This window comes from Antechinus flavipes, chromosome 4 (genome assembly GCF_016432865.1).
Source record: "Antechinus flavipes isolate AdamAnt ecotype Samford, QLD, Australia chromosome 4, AdamAnt_v2, whole genome shotgun sequence".
NCBI classification, from domain to species: Eukaryota; Metazoa; Chordata; class Mammalia; order Dasyuromorphia; family Dasyuridae; genus Antechinus; species Antechinus flavipes.
In genome coordinates this window covers 162,844,800-162,861,878 of record NC_067401.1, presented here as the reverse complement: position 1 = coordinate 162,861,878, position 17,079 = coordinate 162,844,800, and the positions used below count along the sequence as shown (strand labels likewise).

Genomic DNA, 17,079 nt, shown 5'->3' with positions numbered 1-17,079 from the left:
AATGTTTAAAATTGTTTTTATATGTAAATATTATCTTAAAATTGTTTTACATGTAACATAGAAAATATTAAAATTTTTAAATGGCTAATGCTAAAGCATGCATTTAAATCCAAACGTTTGTCAATGCTTCCAATAGCACAAAAACATCTACTAAAATAGGTTTTCCTTGTACTGTTGCCACTCCTAGTCAGATCTTTTTTCTTTTATAGAAAATAACTGCCATATAGGGATGGATTAAAGAAAAATTTTTGATTAGTGATAAAAAAATCCAACATTCTAAATCTATCAGCATATAGGCAAAAATCTGAAATAGGAAATACTAATATTTCCAATACAATGAAATTTCTGCTGAAAATAGATTTTAATGAATTTAGCTATAAACATTCAGGGAAACTTTTGGAATTTTTCTCTATCCAATGTTCGTCCCTGCCTTACCCACCATCCCTCTATCTTTATTTTAAAAAAAGAAAGAAAGAAAGAAAAGAGGTATGAGAATCTGTCCCTTACATATCCTTTACTAGCTCTTGTAAAATATTATTTTGATGTAAATCTAGGAAGGGCTTAATGCTAATATGACTTGATACATACCTGATTTCTGGCTGTTGTTAAGCCCTGTATCAAATCCTCTGATTTTTCATATTGGTTCCTTTCAGCATTTTCACAACGACATTGCCAGTCTAGTTCCACCTGTACTTTATCACGTTCAAGAATCTGTTCCCGTTCCATTGCAAGAGACAATTCTTGTTTGTACCTAAGGAGAAGAGATCAATGTTTTTCTTCTCTCCTCTCCCACCCCAGTTTCATTGGAAAAGACCAAAATCTTAAAGACCTTAAAGATCATGTCTATATTAACCCATTTATTTACAATTTCACTAATGCTTACTATAAAGTGCAGGGATTAGATTAGATAACCTTTAAGGTTTTTTTGTTTTTGTTTTTGTTTTTTTTTTTCCCAGCTAAATTTTTATACCATGTCTGACTTATTGTGTATTAATTAAAAATTACATTGAAAATAGAAAAGAAGTAGAGCTTATCCTCCTAAAACTGTTATAAAACATACTAACAAATGGTAATTTTTTTCATTATAACTTCCGGGAATTAGAGTTGGGAAGAGGCTGAATTTTAAATTTTGTGCAAGCCTTAGTGAGTAAAACAGGGCAATAATGAAAGAATTGTTAGAGAAGAGGTGGTTTATGTTTCCTTGGGATCACAGAATTTAGAGCTGGAAGAAAGCCTGAATATAATCTAATCCAACCTCCATACTTTACAGATGAGGAATCTGAGGCCCTGAGAAGTTAAGTGGCCTAAACAAAATCACAGAGGTGACTTTAACAGCAGAGGTAACACTAAAATCTATCTTTTGATTCAAATCTATAATCCTTTCCAATTTATATGCTTATTTGGGAGGACTGGGCTCAGTCAGTGATAACAAATGAGAGAATTTGGTGTGGAATGGAGATTTTTATTGGCTATATATTAGGAGGAGGGGCTATGGATAAAAAGCTGATTTTAGAGTATCAATATTTGGATTTAAGTCCTGCCCTTTAATACAGACTAGCTGCATGAATGGGGGATATTACTTAACTTCTCAGTGTCCAAAGAAGCTATTTAAGGTGATAAGTTATAGATGAGTTATTGATCTGCATTACTGGTAGAAATTTCCAGAATAACAATTTCATACACTAACAAAATCATAGGTTAAGATACCAAAAAATTTCATTAAGAAGAAAAAAAAAAGGGACATATCATCCCTAAAGATAAGAATATAGGGAGGGGAAATTTTTGTTTTTTTGAGAACAGCAGGAACAGCCTAGGAAAGATAATTCTAGATTTAAAATAGCCAAAAAAAAAATCCTATTTTAATTGCACCAATTCCTTTGGCTGTCTTTTAGTAAAGTACTTTAAATATTCTTTTTAAAAACCCATATTTACCACTGTAGACTATAAATAAACATGACCACTGTTTGCTAATTTCAATGATAATTCCATTGCTTTGGTAATAATACATATCTTTCATATAAAATCACTTCTTTTTTTGAACTTCAGCTTCTTTCTTTATATATAAAATAAATAAGGCTCCATAATCTATAAAGATTCCTTCTAGCTTTAATTTTTTATGATTTCACTATGTCAAACTCTTTTAAAGACACAGTTATACCAAAATCCACACTTCAGATATGCAAACTATATAGAAACTTGGAATTTCTATGGAGTTTAGGGTTAATATTTAAGTTGAAATATTGCATAATCTTACTAAAATACATTTTGACAAATCTCTTGACCTCCTCAGTTTCTTCATCTGTAAAATGAAGGAGCAGGACTCAGTGTCACTAAGTCCCCTCCCAGCTCTAACTATGATCTTATCATCCTATGTTTTTGAAAAAGTTCTGTTTGAATGCAATGATCCAAGGAAATTCCAATAGCCTGGGGATGGAAAATATCATCCATATCCAGAAAGAGATTGTATATTGACTGAATGTGGATTACAACATAATATTTTCATCTTTTTGTTGTTGTTGTTTGCTTTTTTTTTCTCTTCATTTTTAAATTTTCTTTTGATCTCATTTTTCTTGTGCAGGATGATATATATGAATATATGTTTAGAAGAACTGCACATATTTGACCTATAAATAGGATTTCTTGCTGCCTTGGGGAAGGGAAAGAGAAGAGAGAGGGAGAATAATTTGGAACATAAGGTTTTGCAAAGGTGAATGTTGAAAACTGTCTTTGCATATATTTAGGAAAAAAAAGAAAAAATTTTGTTTGAAACAGATCACGGCTTTCTCCTATTCTAATTTCTCAAAAATCTTCAATGGCCCTCTAATACTTGTGAAAATAAGCCCATATGCCTCAGTTTCAATATTCAAAGAGTCTAGAATTTACCAGTTCCCTGCTCTTATGTGTGTATACTATTATACAACACACATTGAAATCATGCTACCTGAAATCTCTTTTCCAATTCTTAACCCTGTCCATCCTTCAGAACCCATTTTAAATACCACCTATTTCGTGAAGTCTTTCCTAATCATCCTTTTTATATAATATTTATAATATTACATATAGATGTAGAGGGCCAGTATTGAATAAGTCTGGTCAAGGTATTACTTAAAACCTGCTCTTGGTTAGGGCAAGCAATTCAAACTATTGGCTCACCACCTCCCTAACAATGAATTACAAAGACATACTTGAGATATATATATCTCAATATATATATATATATTTGGATATATTTTGGACAATCTTCATGGAGAATGCATATGAAAAGAATAAGGCCTTTTAACTATACTATTTACCCCTTAACAATGAATTAAAGCCATACTTGAGGTAAATATATTAATTTCTACTATTCACTACTTTGCTTCCACAAGAACTTTGGTACTGATAAACCTAATAACTGTTTACAATACTGTTGGTATTGATGAGCAGCACAACTATACTATTTACAATTCTGTGTTGATAAGTATCTTGGTATTGATAATTAAGGTGGATGCTGAAATGTTAAAGTATTGTTTGTGCAATTAGCCCTGGAAGATATATGATGTCACCTGAAGGTACTAATGTGACACTAACCTAAAAGGTATTTAACACTGGCTCTAGGACTAATAAACGGAGATTACAAAGCACATCTTCCACATAGCCTTGGATGTTAAGTCCAAGCTAGCTCCCTGGAGGCCTCAGGATCAGCCAGAGTCAGGATAATTAAAAGTCCTTGGTCTTTAGGGGTAGAAGCAGACAAACTGTCAGGAGTTTTGCCAAAGATCTCTTTTTGATTCTGGAGTCCAGAATCTCCATTTTTCTCCTCCTCGTCCTGCCACCAAGTGAAAATCTGGCTTGTCTCACCCCACCTTCTAATCCTTGCCTACAATTATCTATATACACCAAACATTGAGCCAGCACCAAACAGTGAGAAGGGCCATTTTTCCAAATATATGCTAATAGAGTCATTGTCTCATATGGGTAATTAGCCTTAAGTGCTCAGTTGTCTGATTCAAGTGCACTTTTTCATAGTTTTAGCCCTTTACACTTGGATATTCGTTTCAGATTCACACTCTGAGTTTTTACTGGAGCTGGACTCCAATATATAAATACATAATCTCTCTGAACTTACAGAATACACTACATGTTTTGTAATATAATAAATGAAAAAAAAATTCAGACTAGATTTGCATTCTGAGGACCTGGGTTTGAATACCAGCTCTGGCATTTACTAACTGTATGATCTTGGGAAAGTCACTTCTTTATACACAAATGAAGACATCTTGAAGCTTTTTGGCTTTAAAATTGTACTAGATTTAAATTATATGATCCAATAAGCAAATCTAATCTATAACTTATTAAACACCTACTGGATAGAAGAAACTGTGCCTGGATGCAAGAAATGAAAACGTACCCACAAGGACTCTGAGGGGCATCTGAAAGGATGGTGAGAATACACAGAAAATACAAAAGCAGAAATTAGTTGAAGGAACCACTAAAAATTTAGATTAGCTCGAACAAAAGGTGAGTAAAAACGCAAGAATATGTAATAAATCTGGAAAATGTAAGAATGTGGAGCACTTATTAAAGCTGTATTTGAACCCAACTCCTCTAACTCCATAGTCAGTACTTTTTCCACCACACCAACCATTAGATTTGTGCCTATAGAAGATTATTTGTGAAGCTGTATAAACGATGGGAGGTAACTGGAAGCAGTAAAACCAATTAGGAAGCTATTTTAGCTGTGCAGATGAGCTATGGGAAGGGATTTAACAAATGTGGTGGTCAAGTTCATGTAATAGAACTGTGTCCCCCTGACCTTTGTGGAGGGTGGGCCACCTGGCCTGGGGAAATTCCTAAAAATGATCCCCACCCTCCTATCTGGTTCCCACGGGAAACTCCCATTTTCCAATTGATCTGGGAATCACTTTGGTCTAGGAAACAATCACCACCAACTTTATTGATTTGAAAATTAGCCTCTAATTGCTCCTTAGCCCCAAACCATATTAGGCTAATAAAAGACAAGATTCTGTATCCAACCATTTGCTAATTCCTATCAGGAACTGGCCCAAAGAGGAAGTTGTTTTTCAGTGTAATAAACCCAATTTTTGCCAAAAACCTCCCTTGGAGATCACTATTGTGAAACCTGGAGACCTCATCACTATTAGGGTTTCTCTCACCTCTCATCTCTCATCCCTCAACAAAGTGACTAAAGATAAGAGAGGTACAATAAAAAGGTGCAAGAGAATCAAGGATGATTTTGAGATTGTGAGCATAGATGACTTGATGGATTGGGATGCCCTCAAAAAAAATAGAGAAGTTTGAAAGAGAGGCATTTTTTTTTTCTTTTTGGAAAGAAGAAATAATGAGCTGTTTTGGATGTAAAGAGTTTGAGATACATATAAGATACTCTTAGAAGAGATGTTCAAGCAAGCATCTGATGATGCTTTACATTTATAATTATTTCTTTTAAAACAGACTATAAAAATTCCTTACAGACAGGAAGTTATTATTCTTTATTGCTCCCCATAATAAAATACTCCCTTAATAGCAGATGCTTATCTTAACTTCTATAGTACAAGTCATACTGTTCCCTTGTGTAAAACAAAGTCTTTTTGCTTTATTTAAATCCTATTCTTTCCTCAAAGTCTAGCTGGAAACCTATGATCCCTCTAAGGTCTTCTAGTCAACATCACATAATTTAACAGTTCTGCAGTTTTTTGAACTGTCTCACTGGACAAACTATAAGCTCACTGAAAACCAGAATTATGGGGTTTTTTTGGCTTCATTTGTCTCCTACCTAGAACCCAATCAGACAGTTAGCTGGTTCTCACATCTCTAAATGCCTTTCAGAATTTCAAACTGGATTTCCAGTAGACATCTTAAGTTCATTATGCCCAAGATGACTCAATATCTTTTCCTCTAAACTCTCTCTTCCTCCTCTTACCTTCCGTATTACTATAAAGGGCAATACCATCCTCACAAGCTTACAACCTACAAGTCATGGATTTTTCACTCTCTCTCCCTTCTTACCCAAAAGCTTATCCAAGCTTTTGCCAAGGTCTGTTGTTTTTACCTTTGCTATATTCTTGAATATTCCCTTTCCTCTCTTCTGATCCTACCACCATTCTATCTTGTAAGCCCTCTTTATCTGGATATTACAATAGCAGGTGTGAGAGGAGCCTGCCTCAAGTCTTCCCCTATCTCTAATCCATCCTCCAGCAACTAAAGTGATTTTCCTAAAGCACAAATCTGACTCCTCCTCAGTTAATTCCAGTAACTTTCTATTGCCTCCAGGAGCAAATGTTTGGCATTCAAAGCCCTTCATGACATAGCCTCCCTTTACCTTTCTAGCTTTTTTATACCTGACTTCTTGATATGTACTTCCTAACCAAGGAAACTAGTGTCCTGTCTGTTCCATGAACAAAACACTCCATTCTATTCCTCTATAGATATTTTCTCTGGCTGTCCCCCATGCTTGAAATGTTCTTCCTCCTCTATTTGACTATTTACCTCCCTGGCTTCCTTTAAGATCCAACTAAAATCCCATCTTCTACAGGAACTATTTTCAGGGAATGTACTTTGTTTGGGGGGAGGGCGGGGAGGTGTTCTTTGGTGGTTGATGGAAATATCTGTAGTCTCAATGCAAATTTGCAGAGGGAAAAGAGGGAAGGAAGAATGAAGCTAGGACTGGAAAATGAATACTTCTTTATTTTTGTCATGTCTTCCTATAGGACACTGATAGGTGAGAAATACTGAAGTAATATTACAGTCTTTATGTTCTCAATTAATCAATAAGGAAACATATATTAAATGGCTCCCTTATGCTGGCCAAAGGGGAGACAAAGAGAAACAAAAGACAATCCCTGTTCTTAAAGGATCTCATAATCTAATAAGAAAGATAACATGGAAAAAACAATATACAAATTAGTTATATATGGGCAGCTAGGTGACACAGTGCATAAAGAGCTGGGATTGGAGTCAGAAAAACTCATCTTTTATCATTATCATTAAATCCAGTTTCAGATGCTTACTAGCTTTCTGATCCTGGAAAAGTCCCTTTTCAGTTTCTTTGCCAAGAAAAACTCCATAATGAGATCACAATGAGATACAGCTGAAAAACTGGACTACAAAATAATTTGAACAACAAAATAAATTGAAGATAATCTTGGAAGAAAGGAACTAAGATTGAAGAGAAATGGGAAAGACTTCTTGAAAAAAGTAGGATTTTAGCTAACACTTGAAGACAGGGAAATAAGAAGGAAGAGCATTCCAGATCATGGAATCTTCTAATTCCAAATTTAGCAATTTTTTTCACCTTATCTCATTTTGCCCCAATCTCAAAATGTAAGAATATGAAAGATAGGGATTTTAGATAGTTAGCTATAACCAGTATTAATCTATAACTTACACATGAAAAATTCTCATTTATATAACACTTTCCAATCAGTTTTTGAGGGGACAATATAAATATTGTTATTATTTGTTTTATAGACAAGGAAATTCAGAGGAGTTAAATGCCTTATCCATATAACTCAAAATGGACAGAATTGGTTTATGAACTCCACTCTTTTGGGTTATAATCCAAGCAACAATTCAAATCTCAATCTGCTATGTCATAATGCTTCCTTAACTTGAAAGACATGAAATGAACCAGCAGTAATTTTAAGTTGTCAGAGATTATGGAAACATTTTAAAAACCTTAAAAGCCTAATATTTTCCTTCAAAAATTTTTTAAAAATCTTTGGAAAAGCTTCTCTTGGGGAAATGGATGAATGAAAGTGAATTGTGAAAGCTATCTCACAAAATGGAGATAGTGCTCCAAAATTTAGCAGAGGCTGCCTGTATCTCAGGTCTAAGTTTCGTTTTTCCAGAAATCATGTGATTTACAGAAAATGAGATCATCTAACCCATTTTTATGAAACCAAGTTATTGCCATCTCAGTATTAAAATCCCCATATAAAATAACTCAGTAATCCTAAAGATGTGATTGCGTTAGAAGTATTTTTTCATTTATGACTCAAAATGTGAGGGCATTTGTTCTTACTAATCAAAACGGAGGTGCAGCCTATGGGGAATGTTCCCCAAGACTCTTGCTTGCTTTCTGTGCCCTGCCTCTCCTTACTGCCAGACCACCTTTGACGATGGGAAGTAAGACATCCAAATCTTGCGAGACTTGCCAAAATAAAAGTCCTTTGTTTTTCTGCATTGAGATACCTCTGATTTATTTTAAGTTGGTGGTCTTTTTACCCACACATGGATTAAGAGTGGTACCTTAAGACAGGGTAACTGGTATAGTTCACTTCTTTGCCACCCACTAACTTTTTTCATTGAAAAAGGATTAAGATATCAATAGATAGGATGGGAGTGTTTTAGGAAAAATAAGTTAGTGACTTGGTTGCTCAAATCTGGAATTTTAATCTAGATTGTATTTCGATATATCTTTTCCTTGCTCAAGATGTCTATAAATGTTATTTAAAATCTTGGGGCAGAATTATATTGGAAGACATGAGAACTATATTATTTTAGACATCTGCCTCTTCAAGCTAAAAATGACTTGGATATAGTTTAATAATAATAGTTTAATAAATTGTGTCTGAAAAGATTGTGTCTAAATTACAGAGAATAGTATTGGTATTAATATTTTTTTCTTCAGCAGGGTCCAAACTTTCTATGCTTATAAAATAAGCTATTTGTCCAGATTTTAAGTCTGAGGGGTACAGGAGAAAGATGTAAAGGAGAACAACGAAAACATGAACAAAATGAGTCAAAGATAAAATATTCCTAAGCATTGGTATTTTTGGAATTTTTCAAGTCACAAAATTTAAATCCACACAAAACTATTATTTAATTTGATTCTCACATAACCTCCTGCTTAGATAGGGAAGATGGTATTATTTTAGAGGTAAAGACCGATATCTAAGAAAAGACAGTTATTAAATGGCAGTTCTACACATGAACTTTAGGTTTGACTCAAAGTCAAGTCCTCTTTTCACTACACCAACCAATGAATATATTATAGATAATCCAGTCAGATCTAAAACTGTCTGAAAAATACTAGAGAATTATCAAAATCATCCTAAGGACTAAGTTCTTGAGGTGATGGAAAAGGCAGGAACTTGCCTGAGATCTCCCAAATTCCCCTCCAAACAACTTTAAAGCACAATTCAAAATGAATTATGGAAGGACAAACCCACAAAAGGATGGGGTGAAACCATTTTTAGCCCAAGACAACTTAGAAGGAGTGCAGGAAAGGTCAACCCGGTTTAGGTAAAAGGGGATACAATGCAGTGTAGGTGGTATTTGGGAAAACCAGGCAGAGGCCCCTATCCCAGCACAGGTCAGCAATCAAGGTCCATGGGCCTGCTGCAAGGGCTCCAGCCTCTAGCACAGCAGGTGAATGGTGAGGCCCAGAAGGCTGAGTGCCTCGATGCAGAAGACAAACCCAGGCCCAAGTATTCAGATGCAAGAGTGACCAGGCCTAAAAGTCCCAGCACAAGAAACTTGGGGCAGGAGTAGAGCTCAACTTTAAAAGTTACAAAAATGACTGGAAAATGAGCAAAATAAACAAATAAATAAAGATTCTGACTAGAGAAAGCTACTATGGAGATAGAAAAGATCAAAACACAAACTCAGAATAAGACAATAAATAAAATGCCTATATTCAAAACCGCAAAGAGAAAGATGAATTGGTCTCAGCCCCCAAAACTAGGCTCTCCTCTGATCTGTACTTCTCCTTCATTATTAGTACAAATATAACCTTAGGACTTTTACCTTTCAATGTCCTGTTGGAATCTGGCTAGTTGTGCTTTGAGCTTTACCTCCTCTTCTTGTAGTGTATGGATCTGAAGATCTCTGGAAATAGTTTCTTTGGATATTTGTGCAATCTGAGCATCCCAAGCAGATTTCATTGCTGCTACATCCTCTTGAAGCCTACCAAAAAAGAACATTTATTAAAAAATGCATATATATCTGTATATGTTAATATGTAAACATATATATGAATATGTGTAGTGCTAATACATAAATTTATTACAAACATATACATGTTACGCATATGTGCACACTCACAAACATAAACACAAATATAACATATAGCAAATTTTAATGAGAGGTAATGTGGTCTAGTGGATGGCTGATATTGGAATTGGGAAGATTTAGGCTCAAGTATGGTCTTTACATTCAATCTCCATAGTTCTCTACCTGGATACAGATGGTGTTTTCTATCCAAAGTTTATTGCGATTATCTTGGATCCCTGAGCCGCTGAGAAGAACCAAGTCTTTCATAGTTGATCATCACACAGTCTTGCTGTTACTGTGTACAAGTATTTCTGGTTTTGCTTATTTCTCTCAGCATCAATTCATATTTTTCTTTCCTAGCCTTCCTAAAATCAGCTTATTCATCATTTTTTATAGAATAATAATATTTCATTATTTTCATATATTATAACACATTCAACCGTTCCCCAATTGATGGGCATCTATTCATTTTCCAATTCTCTGCTGACCACAAAAAGAACTGCTACAAATATTTTTGCACATGTGGGTCCTTTTCTTTCCTTTATGATTTCCTTGGGATATAGATACAATAATGGGACTGCTGGGTCAAAGAGTATGCACATTTTGATAGCCCTTTTGGCATAGTTCCAGTTTGGTCTCCAGAATGGTTGGATCATTTCACAACTCCACCAACAATGCATTAGTATCCCAGTTTTCCCACATACCCTCCAACATTTATCATTTCCTGTCATCTTAGCCAATCTAAGCCAATCTAAGAAGTGTGAAGTGGTACCTCAGACTTGTTTTAATTTACATTTCTCTAATCAATAGTGATTTAGAGCATTTTTTCATATGACTATAGATGGCTTTAATTTTGTCATCTGAAAATTGTCTATTCATATCCTTTGACTATTTACCAATTAAGGAATGACTTGTATTCTTATAAATTTGACACAATTCTTTATATATTTTAGAAATGAGACCTTTACCAGAAACACTGGCTATAAAGATTTTTTTTCCCAGCTTTGTACTTCCCTTTTTAATAATCTTTGTTTATGCTGGTTTTGCTTGTGCAATAATTTTTTAATTTAATGTAATCAAAGTTGTTCATTTTGCATTTCATAATGTTCTCTAGTTCTTCTTTGGTCATAAATTCTTCCTTTCTTCTGCTTCAGTTGTTTTGATGGCCTTTTCTAAGACTAAAAGTTGCAGAACAGGTGCTAATTTGCATTAATAAAGAGACCCAATTTCTGTTCCCAAAAGAAGTGAAATCACAGAATCAGTTCATTCTCAGTTCCCCTATAAGAGCTAATATATACACATATCAACTTGTCCAATCCACAAATTAAATTTCACAAGTTAAATCTATCACATTTTTATCTCCAATGACAATTGAGAATCCCTGGCCTAGATGAAAGGAAAGTTCAGTATCATACACACATAAAAAACTAAAACAGGGCTCAGCAGAAACCCTCCAAAAACCTGAACAGTAGAATAACACCTGTAAAGTTACTAGAAAATATATAAGATTCCAAAGAAATAAAATTAGTAAATTCTAGGAGGAATTATCTAAATTGAGCATTTATTGCTAGCTTAAAAAGGAAAAATGACTGTTTAACTTGGTTATTCTTTTGAGGAAAATGGAGAAAATATGGAGGACTTCTAGGGAAATCCCCTTTTGACTTGATTCTGGACTGGATATCCTTTATGACAATGGAGAAAACTTTTCATGATCAAAAATGTTTGTTCCTCTGTTTCAAACAAAGATGGATGGGCCCAGAAAAGTCGAGTGTTATTAAAGAATATACAATTTCTCAAGGTGTAGGGTTCTCTTATTTTTTTATATAATATGATGGTTCTCTGGGAGCAGATTTCTCGGAGAGGTTTTCTGGAGACAGCTTTAGTTTCGGTTCAAAGTAATAATCACCTCAAACACAGCCAGGCATTAAAGTACAGTCTTTTATTGTCTCTTCCAAATTAGCCCAGTTAGCTTTCTTTGGTTCTGAAAGCTCTTGTTGCTAGTCTTTTGCCTCTGCCAGCTTCTGCCTCTAGCTTAACTCCGACTCCTGGCAATCTTCTGAACTGACTTCTCGCTCTGTCAACCTTCTGAACTGACTGACTGACTGACTGAAGCTCTTTTTATGCTCTTTTAGAGGTATAAACTCAAAGATTGACTCCTCCTCTGAGAGCGGGATTATGGGAGGTGTAACTTTGTGCATCTCCTGGACTTGTGAGCACTTGTGAATCTCCCAAATTTGTGAACTAATGTGTGAGCTAATATGTGAATTCTCAAAGGTGTGAACATAATCATTGTTTCTGTTTTTCCCCATTGTATATGATGCTTACTGATGGTTTTAAATATATGCTCCTGACTATTTTAAGGAAAGTCCATTAATTCCTATCCTCCCAACTGTTTTTATTAGGAATGGATGTTGGATTTTATCAAATGCTTTTTCTGCATCTATTGAGATGATCATATGGTTTTTGTTAATTTGGTTATTGATATAGTCAATTATGCTAATAGTTTTCCTAATATTGAACCAGTCCTGCATTCCTGGTATAAATCCTACCATAATCATTGTTTCTATCAATTCTATTGACTTAACACCTTGTTTCAAGTTCTGGCTCATAACATCTGCTTTCTTTTGATTTAGAATATAGGTGGTCATGACCTCCCTGACTTCTCAAGGAGGTGAGAATCCCCAAAAAGAAGGTGATCACGCCTTCCCTGACTGCTCAAAAAAGAAGTGAAAACACCATAAAAAGGAGGTGGTCACACCCTCCCTGACTTCTCAAGAAGGGAGATGAAAACACCAGAGGAAAATCAAATCAGATTAGCAGGTTTCTGAAGGGGCTCAGAAACTTGAAACAGGTATACATAACTCCATCAATATGGGAGGTATTACACATAATTACATAAATTACATAAGCACATAGCAATATAACACAGGCTAGAAGTGATATAACAAATAACATGAATCAATATGAGAATTTATACATGTTCCATATGTCCTAGAAATAGTCCAAAAGAAATCCATTATCCATTAGTTCATGTGCCAGGAATCCAATAATTCTTGCAAGCTGCGAAGTACTGCAATAGTCTCATCAACAATTTTTCATCTCAAGGAATCTAGTGATTCTTGCTGGTTTTCAAGTCCTTGAAATAGTGTCATCTTGTATTAGGGAATCCAATGATTCCTGAAGATTTTAAAATTCTTTCAACAGTCTCATTGTCAGCCATGCTCTTTCAGTGCAGTGTCAGATGTTTCTTAAATCTCCTTTGTTTTGAGGTTTTTCTCTTTTTCTGTTTCTCTCTGATGGACAAGGCAAATACAGCTCATTGATACCCATCTGATTCCTTCTCCATCTGTAGAAATACAAGCAAACTCTCTCTCCCAGACAGTTAACCTAATTCCCTTCTATTTACCACTTTTGGGATTTCTCCTAATCATCTGGAAATTACATTGGAGCTGTTTGCACTGGACACTGCCCTGTTGAGTTAAAAAGCCTGTATTCTCCCCAACTGTAATCCTGATTGCTTTTCTGTTGGTTGATCACATCAGAGTCCTGAATTTCTAAAGTCTCTCTGGGTATAACCTCAGCTGCTATCATGCCCCATCTGTCTTTTGATTGATACCTTGGAGCTGGGCCCTGCCTCTCACTTTTCTGGGTTTTCTACATTCAGAGGCCCAGTGAAAGCCTCGGTTGCATTTTGGACATGGGGTTTTGGGTTTTATTCTCTCAGCCTGTCCTCTCACTCTGTCTCCATATCTATAATGAGCTCTCAAATGTCCAACTTTTCCACACTGAAAACATCAACAAGTTTCTCTAGAAGTCCCTTGCCAAAAGGGACCCTGTCTTTCCATGTTCATCATAGTTTGGGTATAATAAGCATTTGTGCCCACTGTGGCACAGTGTCTTATGATCTCCTCTAAAGGAACATCTTTGTCTAGTCCCCATATAATTCTTTTGTAAAACCTCATTGGCATTTTCCTTAGCCAGATGTCTGGTCATTATTTCTGTAGCTGCATTTTCTCCAATGGTTCTTGTTACAGTTGTTTGCAAACATCCCACAAAATCTGTAAAAGGTTCATTGGGACCTTGCTCTATTTTTGTGAAGGTTTTACCTCCATCTTTCTGTCCAGGGAGAGAACCCCAAGCTTTTATTGCAGCCTTAGAAATTTGCTCATACACTGGTATGGGATAATAAATCTGTTCTGAATTCTTTCCATACTGACCTTCACCAGCTAGTTGGTCAAAAGCTATTTGTACATTAGCTCCTGTTTGCCTATTGAATTGGGCTTGAATCCTATATAATTCATGATACTCTGAAAGCCACAACAAGTTTTGTACAGGTTCTAAACATGTCCTAGATATGAATTTCCAATCACTTGGGGTTAAGATTTCATAAGTCTAGTAACATCTATCTAGTAACATCTTAACATAAAATGATGTAGCCCCATAAAGAGTGCAACCCTTTTTCAAATTCTTAATTTTTTCCAAATTAAAAGGAGTGTATCTTCTCCCTTTTTGACCTGAAGAGTCAAGCTTTTCAATCACAGCGTATGCATTTATAAAATCAGATATATCCTGTCCTTCATTTTTTGCCTTAATTAATGCCTTTTCTAATCTTGTCACAGGTTCCTTAATAGGTGGTTCTGATTGCATTACTGCCTCTCCCTCTCCTCCTTCTTCCTCCACCCATGAAGGGTTAATTGAAGGGGGAGAGTCATGAGATGAGGAATGATCTAATTTCTCCTGCTGTGAATCTGATTCTCCATCCTTTTCACCTAGTTTAGTTGGTACCTCCCCTTCCTGCTCTTTCGTCTTTTTCTTCATTCTAACACTTATATAATTCTTATAGCCAGTTGTATTAAATTGTATGTATAAAGTGTATTTTTGGAAATTGAGTTTGGATTAGAATTGTAGTATTCACCTAGTTGCTCTCCTACTAATTTCCACTCATTTGGATCCAATTCTTTTTCTATAGAGAACCAAGGAGATGTGTACTATACAGTTTTTAAAAGATCAGTGATATGCTCCCAGGTTATAATTAAACCTTGATTTTTTATAAGTCTGGAAATGGTCTCTAAACATTTTCCTTGCCTCATTTCCAAAATATATAGAGAATTGACTCTAATTTATAAGAAATCAAACCATTCTCCAATTGATAAATGGTCAAAGGATATGACCAGATAATTCTCAGATGAAGAAATTGAAACTATTTATAGACATATGAAAATATGCTCCAAATCATTATTAATCAGAGAAATGCAAATTAAGACAACTCTGAGATACCACTACACACCTGTCAGATTGGCTAGAGTGACAGGGCAAGATAATGTGAAATGTTGGAGGGGATGTGGAAAAACAGGGACACTGATACATTGTTGGTGGAATTGTGAACACATCCAGCCATTCTGGAGAGCAATTTGGAACTATGCTCAAAAAGTTATCAAACTGTGCATACCCTTTGATCCAGCAGTGTTTCTACTGGGCTTATACCCCAAAGAGATACTAAAGAAAGGAAAGGGACCTGTATGTGCCAAAATGTTTGTGGCAGCTCTGTTTGTAGTGGCTAGAAGCTGGAAAATGAATGAATGCCCATCAATTGGAGAATGGTTGAGTAAATTGTGGTATATGAACGTTATGGAATATTATTGTTCTGTAAGGAATGACCAGCAGGATGAATACAGAGAGGACTGGTGAGACTTACATGAACTGATGCTAAGTGAAATGAAGAACCAGGAGATCATTATATACCTCAACAATGATACTGTTTGAGGATGTATTCTGATGGAAGTGGATCTCTTTGATAAAGAGAGCTAATTCAGTTTCAATTGATCAAAGATGGACAGAAGCAGCTACACCCAAAGAAAGAACTGGGAAATGAATATAAAGTGCTTGCATTTTTGTTTTTCTTCCCGGGTTATTTATACCTTCTGAATTCAATTCTCCCTGTTCGGAGAAACTGTTCGGTTCTGCACACATATATTGTATCTAGGATATACTGTAACCTATTCAACATGAAAAGGACTGCTTGCCATGGGGGGGAGGGAGGGGAGGGAAGGAGGGGAAAAATCGGAACAGAAGTGAATGCAAGGGATAATGCTGTAAAAAATTACCCTGACATGAGTTCTATCAATAAAAAGTTATTTAAAAAAAAAAAAACAAAAAAAAACATTTTCCTTGAAGAGAAACAGAAGGCTGTTTTCTAAACATCTGTCTCATCTTAGATGAAATTCTACTTTAACTCTTTTAACAAAATTGCTTTGTTGTACTCACCCTAACTTCTGGGTTGAGACTTTTCCACTGGATCAGGATCAGAGGCTTTTCCACTGAGGTCAGGATCCTGTCAGTCCCATGTTGGGCGCCAAAATGTAGTGTTCTCTTCTTTTTTTTTTTTTTTTTAATAATATTATGGTTCTCTGGAAGCAGGTTTCTTGGGGAGGTTTTCTGGATGCAGTTTCGGTTCAAAGTAATAATCATCTCAAAACGCAGCCAGGCATTAAAGTACAGTCTTTTATTGTCTCTTCCAAAATAACCCAGTTAGCTTCTTTTGGTTCCGAGAGCCCTTATTGCTAGTCTTTTGTCTCTGCCAGCTTCTACCTCTAGCTCAACTCTGACTCCTGGCAATCTTTCGAACTAACTTCTGGCTCTGTCAATCTTCTGAACTGACTGACTGACTGATTGAAGCTCTTTTTATGCTCTTTTAGAGGTGTAAACTCAAAGGTTGACTCCTCCTCTGAGAGTGGGATTATGGGAGGTGTAACTTTGTGAATCTCCTGGACTTGTGAACACTTGTGAATCTCCCAAACTTGTGAACTAATGTGTGAGCTAATGTGTGAACTCTCACAGATGTGAACATAATCATTGTTTCTATCAATTCTATTGACTTAACACCTTGTTTCAAGTTCTGGCTCATAACATCAAGGGCCGTCTAGACCCCCTTTCTCCTCTTCAGTTTGGACCCAATTCACTGTCCATTCAGAGATCAATATTCTCTTGTCACAAAATAAAGAAAATGAGAAGTTAACTGATTCATATTATTGATTTACACCCAACCAAACCTCAGACTTAGATCAATCACTCCCACCATTTACT

At 35.5% G+C, this 17,079-nt stretch overlaps 1 protein-coding gene across 5 annotated transcripts in view; it reads right to left on the bottom strand.

Annotated features, from left to right (window-relative positions):
* Positions 1-17,079, bottom strand: part of CCDC57 (coiled-coil domain containing 57) — a 294,880-nt gene that overhangs the window by 159,291 nt on the left and 118,510 nt on the right. For all 5 annotated transcript variants that reach the window (XM_051995295.1, XM_051995297.1, XM_051995298.1 and 2 more), the window contains 2 exons: positions 9,751-9,909; positions 589-751 (listed from right to left, as the gene is read on the bottom strand). In XM_051995295.1, the coding sequence (XP_051851255.1) occupies positions 589-751; positions 9,751-9,909 (322 nt within the window). The remainder of the gene's footprint in view (positions 1-588; positions 752-9,750; positions 9,910-17,079) is intronic.